Source organism: Solanum dulcamara, chromosome 10 (assembly GCF_947179165.1).
Source record: "Solanum dulcamara chromosome 10, daSolDulc1.2, whole genome shotgun sequence".
Classification (NCBI taxonomy): domain Eukaryota; kingdom Viridiplantae; phylum Streptophyta; class Magnoliopsida; order Solanales; family Solanaceae; genus Solanum; species Solanum dulcamara.
The window spans coordinates 71,065,534-71,081,799 of NC_077246.1; the positions used below are offsets into that span (position 1 = coordinate 71,065,534).

Consider the following 16,266-nt stretch of genomic DNA (forward strand, 5'->3'; position numbering starts at 1 on the left):
TTACACACACATATATATATATGGACCTTGTCCAGTCTCAAAATGTTAAAAATGATAGAACATGTAGCCATACAAAGTAGTATTATAAGATACTATTGATGCTTTAGATTAAAATCCAATACATAAATATATGATCATTGTTATTAACTTCTTTCATGTCATCAGCTATAAACAAAGCAAAATTGCCACTAGATTGCCAAAAAAAAAAGACTAGCTATGACCAAAGTATAACTTTTATGTATGCATCAAGAAGCAAAATGTGAGAGAAAACAAAAAGGCTCTATAAGTGGTAAATTTATTATCAAAATTTTCCTAGACTTGCTATATTATATTACATAGCTAGTCATTATTAATTAATTTCTATACCCAAATGGCATTAGCCCTAATGAGCAATTGTTTAAGCTTACCCCTCACAGTAAGGCTCATTATCTCATTAGCACCACCAACTAACTCTTTCCCTATAAATATTGCTGGCACACTTGGTTGACATCCTAGTTCCATCAATGCCTTCTCCATTTGCTTCCCATTTGGATGTGTATCGAGCTCGTAAACACTAGTGTTGGCTCCAAAACTACGGATTAAGGTTTCAATACTGTGAGAAATGCAACAACTACTCTTAGTGAAAATCACCACCGCGCTTGTTGCTCCCAACTTCATCACCATATCCATTTTGAAACAACTTCAAGAAATAATAAGTAATTTGACCAAAATGCCAAGATGTGTAAATTGCTTTTAGTGAATGAAGAGGAAAGACTTTCTGAAGTCTACAAGAACTTGTGAAGTGAATTTGAGGCTTGCATTATTGTTGAAAAAATTGAACTTAACATGATGCTATATATAGAGGCATTATGTTAACTAAAATACAAAAAAATAAAAGGTGAAAATTGCTAAGAATTACAAGTTGATGATGTGATATATATAATCTAGATTGTTCTTGATTACACTTGTATGATATTTGGGCATATTGTATGCCTTATCTGGATTCTAAAGTAGCATAACATACTCAAGCTGAAAATGAAAAGAATAAAATCCATCACCTTTAAAATATTCCAAGAACATATGTCACAAGCTAAAGTTTATCTTAATGGATCTTATGTTTTTTCTTTCTTGGTTGAGAAAAAAGTCTTCCCATTTCAACATTGTTTAGTTTTTCCATAGAATCTTACTTTTGATTTGAGAAAAAAGTAAGGTATCCCAATTTTTTGTGGTGAACTTATAGTTGAGATATATTTTGATAAATATTTGGTGATAATATATAGTTTAGGTATGAAACTCAAATTATACCGAAATACTTTAGATCTTAATAGACCTTTTCCCTCAATCTTTTTCAGAATATATCCTCATATATAGATGTGTTGTTGAAATCAAGTCCACATTACGATCCGTACGACCGTACCTCATAGAAACTTTGGTTGATACGTGACAAACTTTGTTAAAATTCCCTTTGGTATATAAAGTACAAACTGATCTAATTCTCATCCAAAAAAATGCTCTCTTACTACCTCGAAAGGTCACATATTATTTTCCCTGGTTAAGTTATCAAAATGTAACGGAAAACGAGATATATAAGTTATTTCACTATATATATTTTTCCTGATTAAGGTATCAAAATGCTAAGAAAATGTAATTTAGGGGTCGTTTGGTTGGGAACAAGTTATTCTAGGATTACTTATCTCGGGATAGGTTATTTTGAATAAGTTATCCGACCATGTATATGAGATAACTTATTCCATTACTGAGATATAAATGATCGGATAAATAATCCAAATATTACCTAATACTTTCAATCAAACGCAGGAATTACATGTTCTACTAATACAGGTAATTAAGTGATAGATGGCTCCTGCTAGTACTCTTTCTTTTTTTTTGGGGGGGGGGGGGGTTGTATTACATAGTAGCCATTATAACAAGATAGTTCGTGTATAACAAGCTCATTCGGCAGAAAATGACATTATTTATATATGATTAAAATTATATTTTATGAATATATAATAGATACTGAATTCTCTTCAACTAATTCGCCTTTATTTCTTCATATTTTGAAACCGCTTAGTAAAAGTCTTCCATCACAACATGAATCCCACGAGCCAGTTTCCGTATTTATCTCTTATCACTCCTCCTATTCCATTTTTGCCAGAATTGCCGCCTATTCCATCAGATTTGTCATTACTAATTCAACTCCAATATTGAGAAGATTCAGCAAATGATGAAATAAGCTAATGTTAAAGCTAGTCATTGTCTAAGTGAGGCTAATATGGTTGCGGATCATCTTGCAAAAATGGCAAATTAAACAATAATCAGGACGAAAAACTCAACTTTTCGGAGCGAATCAATCTTCCAAGTTTTCAACTCTTTTCAGTATTTGCCTAATGGTGCAAAGGGCTTTTATCAACTGGACAAAATCCAATTGTCATCCATTAGACTCAGATACAACAGGGCGAACTTTTTTGTTGGTTAATTACTTGGTCTTAGATGTGTGAGGGTTACCTTGTAGATATTGATCTCCTAACCCTCCTTTTGCAATAGATAAATTATTTATTTTTGTGGTTGTCATTTGTGAAAAGGCCACCCCCCCTCCCTCTTGTACTTGTTCTCAAGATATATAACACCCCTATTAATAACAATTTAATGTTTTTTTAAAAAAATAAGAAACTCTGTCCTAAAATACTTATCATTTTTTGTTTCTCGAGATTCAAATTATATAAACTTTAACCATTATTTTAATATTTTTTTTTTCACCATATTGAGATGGGAAAAATTGCAATTCATAGTATTTTACATGTAGTTTTCAAATATCTGAAATTTAATTTTTTAAGTAATAAATTAATCTAATTCAATTTAATTCTAAAGATTATTCAAATTAACTTTTGAGAAACGGACGAATATTTTTGGAAGGGAAGAACAAGTAAAGTTGTCAACTTGGTCAGTCCAGATAATATCTAATTCGACCCAGCCCATTACGGGCCGACCCAACACGGTGAAATGAATGGGCCATGGAAAGATTGAGCTTGTAGACCGGTGCGGAGTGGGCTCAAGATTTGTTTAAGTACATATTTAGATGAACGACAAATTTAATTTAATTTTAAAGGTCAAAATTAAATTAATTTAATAAATATTTTAACTATAATTAAAATATTAAATTTTGAAAAGAACTCTTTAATTTAAGATGTAATATCAATCTCTCCACTTATTTTGGTACTTATTTATTTCATAAATAGAAATTGATGGATCTTTCTAAATCTCGAAATATATAAATAGCAATTAGTGCAACAACTTAAGACATGTATCCCAACAAAAATGTAAAAATGATAGAACATATAGCCACACAAAGTACTATAAGATATTATTGATACTTTAGATCAAAATGCAATACATACTTAAAGATGCTCATTGTTATTAATTTCCTTCATGTGTCAACAAAGAAAAATTGCCACTAGATTGACAAAAGAAAAGACTATCTAGGATCTAAGTATATAAATTTATTTATACATCAAGAAGCAAAATGTGAGAAAACAAGAAGTCTCTCTATAATAAGTGATAAATTTATTATCAAAACTCTTACTATTAGACTAATTGCTATATACATAGCTAGTCATTATTAATTAATTAATTCCTATACCCAAATGGCATTAGCCCTAATAAGCAATTGTTTAAGCTTTCCCCTCACATTAAGGCTCATTATCTCATTAGCACCACCAACTAACTCTTTCCCTATAAATATTGCTGGCACACTTGGTTGACACCCTAGTTCCATCAATGCCTTCTCCATTTGCTTCTCATTTGGATGTGTATCGAGTTCATAAATCGTAGGATTTGCTCCAAAACTACGGATTAGTGTTTCAATGCTGTGAGAAATGCAACAAGTACTCTTGGTGAAAATCACCACTGCGCTTGTTGCTCCCAACTTCATCACCATATCCATGTTTAAACAACTTCAAGAAATAATTAGTAGTTTGGCGAAAATGCCAAGATATGTAAATAGACTTTAGTGAAGAGGAAAGAAGTTGTGAAGGCTACAAGAATTTAATTTATGAAGTGAATTAGAGGCTGTTGGGAAAATTGGACCTTCCATGAAGCTATATATAGAGGCATTATGTTTACTAAAAGAGAAAACAAAAATGAAAATTGGTAGAAGAGTAACAAGTTGATGGATATATCTAGATTGGTCTTGATCACTTGTATGATAAAGGCATGAAAAATGAATAGAATATGATAGAATTAAGTTCCTATAAGTATAAAATGTACATATTTTGTGAATTCCCATTTGAAAACAATGCATCTCCTAAAGGAGGAAAAAGAAATCTATATGTCCAGCTGGATTGATCTTTTTTTCAATAGAATATAACTTTTAATTTGAGAAAAACAATGAAATCTTTTATACGAATATATATCCTCATATATATGTGCTGTTGAAATCAAGTCCACATTAATTATACGATATGTACCATAGACAAATTTGATTAAAATTCCCTTATGGTATAAAGTAGATATATCAAGAAAGGGAATGTAGTACAATTAGTACTGATCTAGAAAAAATATGCTTGATCCCTTACAACTTCGAAAGGCCACATATTATCATGGTACTCTATTTTTTTCTCTTGATAAGGTATCGATGTAACGATTAATTAATTCAGAATTGTTGTTAGTAAACTTGTCAACTAGGTCAATCAAGGTCATATCCAATTCTATCCAACCTATTAATGGTCGGTCCACTATGATCTTTGAAATGATAATGGCATAAGTTAAGCTTAAATTTAATCAAGGACAACTATGATTTTATGTCGATTCTGGCGTATCGCACATTTTCATGTTCTCCTATATATTATATGCCTAGAACAAATTGGAAAACATTCCCCTGCCAGAGCAAAAAAGGGGAGTGACAAATCTTATTATTAATGGCTAGAAGATTTCATTTATATGTCACCTCAAAAGTCAAAACTTTTAATATTACTTTTAACTTGAGAAAATTGCTTATGGAGAATAAAGAGCAGCTTCTTGGTGAATAAGATAAGTGATATTATCATGGATGTAAGATCTTATCCCTTCATATTTCATTTTGCATCTAACTTTCCATATGTTTAGATTTGTTCTCACAATTGGAAGAGAATCTAAAAAAGGTTTGAAAATATTATAAGATTAAGGAGTAGGCTAAAATCATTCTCAGAAAGAACACGTTTATCGGACGAAAATGTTATTTTCGGGAATACAATCAAGGATGAAGGAGAAAAAAAAGTTAACTCGGATGAAAAATCTTTTCGATGAGTGACCCCATGTAGGAAAACCTTAATAATTTATTTCGAGCAGGGTTCTTTGTTGGCATATGGCGTTTTCAAGTTGATGTTCCAACAAATGAGCTAGAATCAAGAGATATAGTGCTTCAAGTAAAGGTATAAGAGATCATTATTCAGAGCTTGATGTTGTTTATTTCATGTGATGGACTTTGCTCAAACTCAAAATGTAAATATGATAAAAACATAACGCATACTGTATCTCTTATACTTGTAGAAAAACAGAAGATATTATTGATACTTTAGATTAAAAATTAAAATGCATTACATAAAGATGTGAACAAAGTAAAATTGCCATTAGCTATGACCAATGTACTACTTTATTTGTACATCAAAAAGCAAATTAAAATGGGAGAAAAAACAACCCCAAACCTAAAAAACCAACCTCTAGAGGTTGGTATTTTTCAAAAATAAAAATAAAAATTACTATCAAAAGTACTCCTAGACTTGCTACCAAGTCATTATTAACTATTTTCTATACCCAAATGGCATTAGCCCTTAGAGCAATTGTTTAAGCTTGCCCCTCACATTAAGGCTCATTATCTCATTTGCACCACCAACTAATTCTTTCCCTATAAATATTGCTGGCACACTTGGTTGACACCCTAGTTCCATCAATGCCTTCTCCATTTGCTTCCCATTTGGATGTGTATCGAGCTCGTAAACAGTAGGGTTTGCTCCAAAACTACGGATTAGGGTTTCAATACTGTGAGAAATGCAACAACTACTCTTGGTGAAAATCACCACCGAGCTTGTTGTTTCCAACTCCATCACCATATCCATGTTTAAATAACTTCAAGAATATTTAATGAGGATATATAGTTTGGCCAAATGCCAAGATATGTATATTGCTTTTAGTAAAGAGGAAAGAAGTTGTGAAGTGAATTTGAAGTTTGATTTGTTGTTGAGAAAATTTAACCTATGAACCTATATATAGAGGCATTATGTTTAGCTAAAAGAAAAGATAAAAATGGTGAGAAAAATTCTAATTAGAACAAGTTGGATATATCTAGATTTTTCATGATCACTAGTATTATAAGGGCATTCATGCCTTATCTACCTTTAAAATATTCTCATAACATTAATGTTATGCATTTCCAGTGTACATAGTAAGCCCTCTTGAAAATAATGTATCTTCTAAAGGAAAAAAGAAATCTCTATATATATCCAGTTGGAGTAATCTTTTTTAATAGAATCTTACTTTTAATTTGAGAAAAAAAGTGAAATCTTTAAAGAATATATCCTCATTGACATATTGAGATCAAGTTCACATTTTACTATCCGTACTACAGAGACAAACTTTGTTAAAATTCCCTTTGAAAGGGAATGTATCCCTAGCTTTATAATATGAAAACTTTGGAGAAGAGGAATAAAATGAAGAATGAGGGAAATAAGATATCAATCCAAAGAGTTATTCATAATATTATCAGAAATATTTTTACGATGATACAAATGAGGAATTCTATTATGAAAGGTCCTAGTAATTGGCCAGATATGATTAAAGAATTGGAAGGATACAGTCCCAAAATGAAGGTAACAAGAGTTTTGTGGAATTTTCCACCAGTAGGATGGCTAAAATACAATACAAATGGGGTTTCGAGGGGAAATCCAGGCATAAGCTCCTATGCCTTTTGCTTGAGGAATGAAAGAGGGGGTTTACTGTATGCAGAAGAAACTACTATTGAAAACACCACTAACACTGTAGCAGAGGAGAAGACGATTCTAGATGCATGTAAACATAGCAGGCAGGAACAACACAATAATATAATCATTCAAACAGCCTCATTGCTATTGTACAAGATTCTAGAAGGAAAATGGTCATGTCCCTGGATAATCACAGAGATGGTGACAGAAATCAAAACATCCTTACAGGACAAACAACATACATTCCAGCACATTCTCAGAGAAGAAAACCAACTATCAGACTACTTGGCAAATATTGCAATCGATAAAGGAGGGTGCAACTACCAAGATTTCAGCAATTTGAAAGTAGCAGGAAGAAAGATCATTAACAGTGATAAACTAAAATGTCCCTATTTGAGAGTAACTCCAGCTAAGGGATAGAGGGGACAGAGAGTTTCAAAGTGTTAGGTATTTTGTTTTTAGTTGTTTGTTTATTTCTTTCCTAGTCTATTGAGCATGTAGAGAATGGGTTTTGTCCGAGGTGGTGTAAGGTAGTGTTTATACTCATTAATTCATCAATAAAATACCAAAATTTATGGGAAAAAAAGTATAGTAGAATTGCTGAGTTATGAAAATTTCCCCCCTACTAACTCCAAAGGTCACATATATTAATAAACTTCTTTTAATTTGTTGGTCTAATATTGACTTGGCACGGAATTTTAGGAAGTAAAACAAATTTTTGAATCTTATAGTCTTAAGCTCACTACTTGAAATTAAGGTTGCAAATAAGTGAAAAATTTGTACTACAAAACATGATCTATCAAACTAGCTCACTGAAAAAATGCATGGTAAAAAGCAAGAACAGTGGACAACTTCCAAATTTTTCTGTATGAAAACATTACTATTTTTTTACTCACTGATAATATTTGTGAGTATAGCCATTGAATATTTTTCAGTGGAAAATTTTAGTGGGAAAATAGTGTTTTTTTAGTAATGACTAAAGATATATAGAATGTATGAAAATGTCCTTTAATCTTTTGATCTTAAACATGTCATGTGAAAAATTAAAATTAAGGAAAATGGAGTTGTCAAAACCAAAGGGAAAGAAACATTTTTTTTAAAAAACACATTAGAAGAGAAGATAAGACAAATAAATTGAAATTGATGGAGTCTATTATAGTTTCTAAAAGATATATATGGCACTTCTTTTTTTGGATTTGAGGATAAAATAAAATCTTCAGAATTACAATATTCTTTTACTTTGATGATCATGACTAACTTAGATGAAATTTTCTTCAGAATATTCCAAAACAGTACATAGATCACATGATCAATTGTCTTCTTATCATCTACTGATTCTTTTTAAGAAAAAAAGAAGTGCTAAGAAGAAGAAATAGTCCTTTGCTACCTTTGAAAGGCTAGGTATAAGAGCCAATTTGGCCTGGCAAATATTTTCATACTCTTCCCAATTTGTGTAGCACTTTTTGACTACACGCACAATTTTTTAAATAAAAAAAGTAATATATTTTTCCCTTTTCCCGAAAAGACATTACTTTAAACTGAATTATGTTTTTAGAAAAAATGATCAAAAATGTCCCTCATCTATTTTTGTCTATTAATTAAATTTGTTCCTAGTTATAAGGCCAAATATGACAGAGTCTGTCGTTACCAAAAGTATGCAAATATGTCCCTATTTTGAATGAAATTCTTCAAATCAAACAAGAAAATCCAATTTTTCCTTAATAACACTCCTATCTTTAAACCTGATCTACGACCCACTAAATTAAATAACTCATATCAAATTAATTCCAATTATAAACACCTCAATCCGCCACATTTTGATCTAGTTTTCTTTTCTGAGAGAGACCATAGAGAGATGCAGTGAAAAAGTTTCAATTTTGTTTGATTTGGGGAATTTCATTTAAAATAGGGATATTTTTGAATACTTTGATAACGATGATGGCATATTTAAACCTATAATATAACTAGGGGCGGAGCCACATTATGGCTAGGGGTTCATCCGAATTCTCTTTGGTGAAAAATTATACTATTTATATATAATTAAAAAAAAATAATATATAAATAATTGATGTCGAACCCCTTCGACTAGTTCGTGTATCTACTTCTTCAGATTTTGAATCCCCTTATTGAAAATTCTAACTCCGTCACTAAATATAACAAGGATAAACTTAGCTAATAAACAAAACACTGACATTCTTTTTGTTATGATTCTCGACAAGGAAATAATATATATGGACATTATTATGTAGTTGGTTAACAAGTTCGAGTTATAGCATCACATTTTATAATATGGCTTGTCCAAATTGGAACACATTCCCCTTCCATTACTAAAAAGAGAAAATGTCAAATCATCTTATTGATAGCCTATATGTCATTAAAAACTTTGGTGAGTGATTGAGATATTTGCCACATGTGTGCCATGTGATCTAGTATCTAAATTGCGAAATTATATATATTTTGATTAATATTTTAATTTTTTAATTATATTGATGTGAGAATTAAGAACTGCAACTTATAGTAATTCTTTGTAAGTTTTTGAAATATTTAAATTATTATTTTAAAATATTAATTTAATTTTAAAAATTAATTAAATTAACTTTTAAAAGGAAAAATATAATAATTAATATGAGACGGAAGGAGATTGCCTTTTCGGTTAAATAAAAAAAGTCTAGCTAGTACAAAATGGAATTGTTTTTCTTTTCCAGTAGTCAGAATTAATGGAAGTCAAAAAGTGAAATAAGATTGAAAAGGTAACATAAAATATTCAAAAGATTATATCCCCACCAATGTACTATATTATAAAATATAAACTTAAGAGTATTATTTAAATGTACTAGAAATCATATTTATGATTGATATATAATTATGTAATTCGTGTAGTGGACCTTGCTCAATATTTAAATGAAAAAAAATTAAAAGAAATAAAGAGCTCGTATTAATAGTAAATTCAGAATTTTTACTAAAAAGATTAAAAAATAAAAATATCTAATTAGAACAACTTGGATATATCTTGATTTTTCATGATCATTAGTATGCATGCATTAGCTACCTTTTAAAATATTTTCAGAACATTAATGTTGCATTTCCAGTGTACATAGTATGCCCTCTTGAAAATAATATATCATCTACAGGAAAAAGAAATCTATATTATATACAGTTGGAGTGATTTTTTTAAATGGAATATAATCTTACTTTTAATTTGAGATTTTTTTTTTGAAATTTTTAAAGAATATATCTTCATTGACATGTTGAAATCAATATACGATCCGTACCACAGAGGGAATGTAGTACATGCATGAATTATTATTTTATGAAAATTGATCCCTTACTACCTCCAAAGGTCACATATGTATTAGTGTACTCGATCTCCTCGTGTTAATTTATTTTTCTGATTTTGATTTGATATATAATTTATGAAAATAAAGTTTTTTTTTGAATTGTGTGATCTTAACCTAAAATACATAAAATATATTAAAATATTATTTAATCTTGCAATTTTAACCATGTCATATGAAAACTTAAAATTAACGAGTTGACAAAATTAAAGGAAAGTCAGACAAATAAATAGAAACGGAAGAGATATTCATTTTTTTAGTTTCTAAAAGGTAAATGTGTCACATTTTTGGATCTGAGGATAAAATAAAATCTTCAAAAGATGTGTTGTACAAGAACAAGAAGAAAGAAAAATGAATTTTGAAATACAATATTCTTTTACTTTGATGATCATGACTAACTTAGTTGAAAATTTCTTGAGAAATATTCCAAATATATAGTACATACATCACATGATCATCAATTGTCCTCTTATCATCTACTGATTCTTTCTAAGAGAAAAAAAAAGTGCTAAGAATTAGAAGAAATATAGTCCTTTGCTATCCTTGAAAGGCTAGTATAAGAGCCTATTTAGATTTTAGCCTGCCAAAAACTTCTTATTTCTGATACTCTTTCATCTCAATTTAGGTGACTTATTTTGACTAGATTTTTTTTTAAAAAATTGAAATTTATAATCTAAAATCATATGTGTATCATTTACTAAAATCTTTGGTGAGAAGGAATATGTGCCACATGTGATCTACTGTTCAAATAAAGTTATTACTCCTTTTATTTAAAAAAGAATGACATTTTTTCCTTTTTAATCCATTTAAAAAAGAATGACTTTTTTTCCTTTTTTGATAAAATTATAATTTCAGTTTTCACGTGACATATTTAAGGTCACAAAATTAAATAATATTTTGATATATTTGATATAAATTTAATTTAAGAACACAAAATAATAATTTTTTTATTATCTTTTTAAACTCCGTATATAAAATCTAGCTAGATAACGGCTTGAAGTTTGTTCATTGCACCTTTACTTTTTTCAAGATTGATTTTTTTTTTCTAAATGTCAGAAGAGGTCAAAAAGTGAAGAACTGAGGTTGAAAAGGTAACATAAAATATTCAAAAGCGGTCTTACAAATTACTCTCTCAGTCTCAAATTATTTGTCAATAATTCCATCTTTTACACTCCATCAAGAAATATTAATTAAGAGGGTTTTTAATTATTTTATGCTTCAATTTATTAATATTTGAATAATCATAATTTCTAATTGGGTTATTTGTAGTCTTAAGAAACAGTTATTTTTAAGAGTAAAATGAGAAAAATATTATGTTTAACAGATCATTTTTATGGCCTTGATAAATATTATGCATATATATATGTCATTGTAATGGACCTTGCTCAACCTTAAACTGAAAAGAATAACAAAATAAAAAGCACGTAACCACATTGTAGTTTAAGATACTAAGTATTATTTATAAATACATCCATAGAAGTTACAAGACTCTCTATATATAAGTGGTAAATTTATTATAAAAACTCCAAATACACAATTGTTACCTAATTATAAATAATTTCTATACCCAAATGGCATTAGCCCTAATGAGTAATTGTTTAAGCTTTCCCCTCACATTAAGGCTCATTATCTCATTAGCACCACCAACTAACTCTTTCCCTATAAATATTGCTGGAACACTTGGTTGACACCCTAGTTCTATCAATGCCTTCTCCATTTGCTTCCCATTTGGATGTGTATCGAGCTCGTAAATAATAGAGTTTGCTCCAAAACTACGGATTAGTGTTTCAATGCTGTGAGAAATGCAACAAGTACTCTTAGTGAAAATCACCACTGCGCTTGTTGCTCCCAACTTCATCACCATATCCATGTTTAAACAACTTCAAGAAATAATTAGTAGTTTTGCGAAAATGCCAAGATATGTAAATAACTTTTAGTGAAGAGGAAATTAGAAGTTGTAAGTGAAAGATACAAGAAATAGTGAAGGTTTGAGAATTTAAGGCTTTATTATTTGTTGAGAAAATTGAACCTATCATGAAGCTATATATAAGGGCATTATGATTTATGTTAGCTAAAAGAGAAAAATAAAATAAAAGGTGAATTTTTTTTTATGGATATATCTAGATTGTTCTTGATCAACTGTATGATAAGGGCATAATATACTCAAGCTTGGAAATGAAAAGAATATAATGTATTACCTTTAAATATTCCAAGAACATTATATTGTAAGGTCACTATTTGCTATTTTGGTTCGGTTTGTGTTTCTAAGGCAGTTTTTTTAGAAAAACAAAATTCTCGTTTTAGAATGTTGAATTGTATGACTACTTCATCTTTAGCTTAAATTCTTATACTAGAGATTAGATAATATTTTTATTTACTTAATTACCATGTCTGTAATTCGTTAAATTGGGATAAGAATTTTTTATTTTTGTGAATATTGCCCTCTTGCAAACGTATCTGCTAATTAAAGGGAAAAGAAATCTTTATATATGTATCCAGCGGGAGTGATCTTTTCAATAGAATCTTACTTTCAATTTGAGAAAAAAATGATTTTTTTTTATTTTGAGAATATATCCCTCATAGACAAGCTGCTAATTTTCCTAGCTAGTTTGGTTGATACATGACAAACTTGGTACTAATTTTATTTCTTATTTTATTTTCCAACTGATGTCCAGAATTCGTGGAGTTTCGACTAAATTCGGATCGCACATGCTCCTATATCGACTAGGCTACTACTTCTTGTACTAGCTGAAGTCGACTAGGATTAGATTATTTAAAATTACAGGAGCATATTTTTTTCTTATCCAAGGCTCGAACCTAAGATCTTTGGTTAGGGATGAAACAGTCCCACTACTGCACTACAACCCATGTCGATCGGTATAAATTATTCAATAAATAAAGAAAAGGAATGTAGTAAGTTGCTGATAAAAGATTCTCATCCAAAAAATAATATTATATGGTCCCTTACTAGTTACTACGTTGAAAGGTCACATATTACTTGGTTAAGGTATCAAAATGTAACGTTTAGCTAATTTCGAGTTGTCGTTAGTATACTTGTCAACTTGGTTGGTTCAGATGATATCCAATTCAACCCAGCCCATTAATGGACGGCCCAACACTGTCTTAGACTACGATTAGGACTCGTGTATATATATATATATATATATATGTGTGTGTAATCATGATTTTCCAGATATAAGACAATAACCAACGTGCATGTATATCTCATACAAGAATACAATGAGATTTGAGAATTTCTTTTTATAATCTTGGATCACGATGATTATAAACGTTAATAGAGAAATCTTTTATAGAATTTATTTCTTTCCTTAGATCCAAAAATGTGCAACATAACTAGCTAAAATGATAATTTATGTGTCCGTTCAAGGTAGTAAGGGTGCATTTTACTTTATACCAAAAGGAATTTTAATATATCAACCAAACAAGTAGAAACTTCAAAAATTTCTCTAAGGTACGGATCGTATAATGTGGACTTGATTTAAACAACATGTCTATAATTTATTTTGAAAAAAAGATTTTATGTTATCTCAAATCAAAGGTAACAGAAAAAAATAGTGACAATATATTCAAAAGGACTTTAATTTAGTGAGGTTACAATGTTCTTGGAATATTTTAAAGGTGAGATTTTATTCTTTTCATTTTCAGCTTGAGTATGTTTTGCTACTTTAGAATTCAGATAAGGTATACAATATGCCCAATTATCATACAAGTGTTATGAAGAACAATATTCTAGATATATCACATCATCAACTTGTAATTCTTAGCAATTTTTTCACCTTTTATTTTTTGTCTTTCAGTTAACATAATGCCTCTATATATAGCTTCATTCATGTTAGGTTCAATTTTCTCAACAACAATTCACGCCTCAAATTCACTTCACAAGTTCTTCATTCACTAAAAGCAATTTACACATCTTGGCATTTTGGCCAAATTGCTTATTATTTCTTGAAGTCGTTTCACAATGGATATGGTGATGAAGTTGGGAGCAACAAGCGCGGTGGTGATTTTCACCAAGAGTAGTTGTTGCATTTCTCACAGTATTGAAACCCTAATTCGTAGTTTTGGAGCAAACCCTACAGTTTACGAGCTCGATACACATCCAAATGGAAAGCAAATGGAGAAGGCATTGATGGAACTAGGGTGTCAACCAAGTGTGCCAGCAATATTTATAGGGAAAGAGTTAGTTGGTGGTTCAAATGAGATAATGAGCCTTAATGTGAGGGGTAAGCTTAAACAATTGCTCATTAGGGCTAATGCCATTTGGGTATAGAAATTAATAATGATTTGGTAGAAAAGTCTAGAAGTTTTTGACAATAAATCAACCCCATTTGTAGAGTTTCTTTTTAGCTTTTTTTAGCAAAGGTTTCTATGCAGCAAAGGTTGTATTTTTCTTCCATTTTAATTTATTTCTTGATGTACTATACTAAAAAAGTTATACTTTGGTCATAGCTAGTGGCTATTTTGCTGTTCACAGCTGATGGCATGAAAGAAGTTCATAACAATATAATATATTTATGTATGTATTGAGTTTTAATCTAAAGTATCGACAATAATATTTAATATGTATACTACTCTATGTGGCTACACGTGTTATGTTTTATCATTCTTACATATCGTTATTTCAAACACTTATTATTACTCAAAATTGATTGCACGACTATTCCCAAATTCAAAGTGGTAATTTTTTTTTTAACTGGTCAAATATTATTAATTTTTAAAATGAAATTATTTGATGAAATTTAACTAATTAAATTTGCAAATGAATGAAGACGAAAATAAAGATGTTAATTAAGACAACTTATCGCAAGTAGATCCAAATATGCTTGACGATGTTTGATGTTAAATATGCTATAAATTATCTAGAACTATGCACTTTCATATAATTATAGGTTAGAAATGTTAGCAAATTGGCATACTTACGGGGGTGTACAGGGCAAACTGATAAACCGCACAAAATCGACAAATCGAATTAAATCGGAAAAAAAAACCCGACTAGTGGTTTGGTTTGACTTGATTTGGTGTTTGAAAAAAAAAACTCGACCATTATAGGGTTGGTTTGGTTTTAACTAAAAAAAGTCAACCCAAACCCAAACCGACCCGATTATAGATATACTCCTTTTAAATTATATAATACAAAAAAATATTTATTAAACTGTAATTTATAAATATATTTTTTAAATTTTTCATAATTTTTGTTTTCTTTCTTACATTTAGATTTGGACTTGAGAAGCTCATCTAAATAGTATACAAAAAAACCCATCTTATAAAGTTAAAACTTTAAACAGTGATCTGCCTCCATCTTATGTTGATATTTTGTACTAGAACTCTTTTTAAGAAGCACTGCTTTGTGCTTTTTATTAGACTCTATGAAAAATCCGAAAAATCCAAAAAAAACCCGAAAAACCCGAGAAAAATTTATATCGAAAAACCTTTTTATTGGTTTGATTTGATTTATAAATTTAATAACCCGACACAAATGATTTGGTTTGGTTTGTAAAAAATCCGAACCAACCCGATCCATGTACACCCTACTTACAGGTTTAAAGTTTAGATTGGAAAAAGAAATCTAATTTCTTTTTTTAAAAAAAACTAAAGGTTAGCTCCCCACTCCGCGACTCTTTTAGGATTGGTTAGGCTGACCATGTTAATGTCCTTTCAAATGAAGGGCCAGTTCGTCCTACCTCATCAAATTTCTTAGCCCCTGAGGTTTAAATTGGGTTGGACAAGGCTAACCCTTTTTGACAGCTCTGTTCGTTGATATCAATGACATTTTTGTAAAAGAAATCAAAGTGGCAATGGATAAATTTCAAGATGCCACATAAAATTTTATTTTTATTTATTAATTAATCAAATTTATAGTTGCTCTTATTGTTGAAACTTAATGACCCATTCGAATGTCTTTCTCTTCCAATCAAAACAACTTGTTCTACACATGGTACATATTGCAAATATTCTTACGTACCTACAAAAGTTTTGAC

General features: G+C 29.8%; 5 protein-coding genes across 5 annotated transcripts; 1 reads left to right on the forward strand and 4 right to left on the reverse strand.

Annotated features, from left to right (window-relative positions):
- Window positions 1–238: 238 nt before the first annotated feature.
- LOC129871130 (monothiol glutaredoxin-S1-like) lies at window positions 239–740 on the reverse strand. Its single transcript, XM_055946011.1, has one exon. It carries the CDS (start codon window positions 667–669, stop codon window positions 361–363), a length of 309 nt encoding a protein of 102 aa, XP_055801986.1. The 5' UTR covers window positions 670–740; the 3' UTR covers window positions 239–360.
- A 2,810-nt stretch (window positions 741–3,550) lies between these two features.
- LOC129871128 (monothiol glutaredoxin-S1-like) lies at window positions 3,551–3,966 on the reverse strand. Its single transcript, XM_055946008.1, has one exon. The coding sequence runs from the start codon at window positions 3,920–3,922 to the stop codon at window positions 3,614–3,616; it is 309 nt and encodes a 102-aa protein (XP_055801983.1). The 5' UTR covers window positions 3,923–3,966; the 3' UTR covers window positions 3,551–3,613.
- Window positions 3,967–5,577: 1,611 nt separating this feature from the next.
- Window positions 5,578–6,174, reverse strand: LOC129870956 (monothiol glutaredoxin-S1-like). The gene has a single exon (XM_055945825.1). It carries the CDS (start codon window positions 6,069–6,071, stop codon window positions 5,787–5,789), a length of 285 nt encoding a protein of 94 aa, XP_055801800.1. The 5' UTR covers window positions 6,072–6,174; the 3' UTR covers window positions 5,578–5,786.
- A 5,459-nt stretch (window positions 6,175–11,633) lies between these two features.
- LOC129869940 (monothiol glutaredoxin-S1-like) lies at window positions 11,634–12,137 on the reverse strand. The gene is made up of 2 exons (XM_055944502.1): window positions 11,835–12,137; window positions 11,634–11,663 (listed from the first exon to the last, which is right to left on the reverse strand). The coding sequence occupies exons 1-2, from the start codon at window positions 12,135–12,137 to the stop codon at window positions 11,634–11,636; spliced, it is 333 nt and encodes a 110-aa protein (XP_055800477.1).
- A 2,112-nt stretch (window positions 12,138–14,249) lies between these two features.
- LOC129869941 (monothiol glutaredoxin-S1-like) lies at window positions 14,250–14,558 on the forward strand. The gene has a single exon (XM_055944503.1). It carries the CDS (start codon window positions 14,250–14,252, stop codon window positions 14,556–14,558), a length of 309 nt encoding a protein of 102 aa, XP_055800478.1.
- The last annotated feature ends 1,708 nt before the right edge of the window (window positions 14,559–16,266 follow it).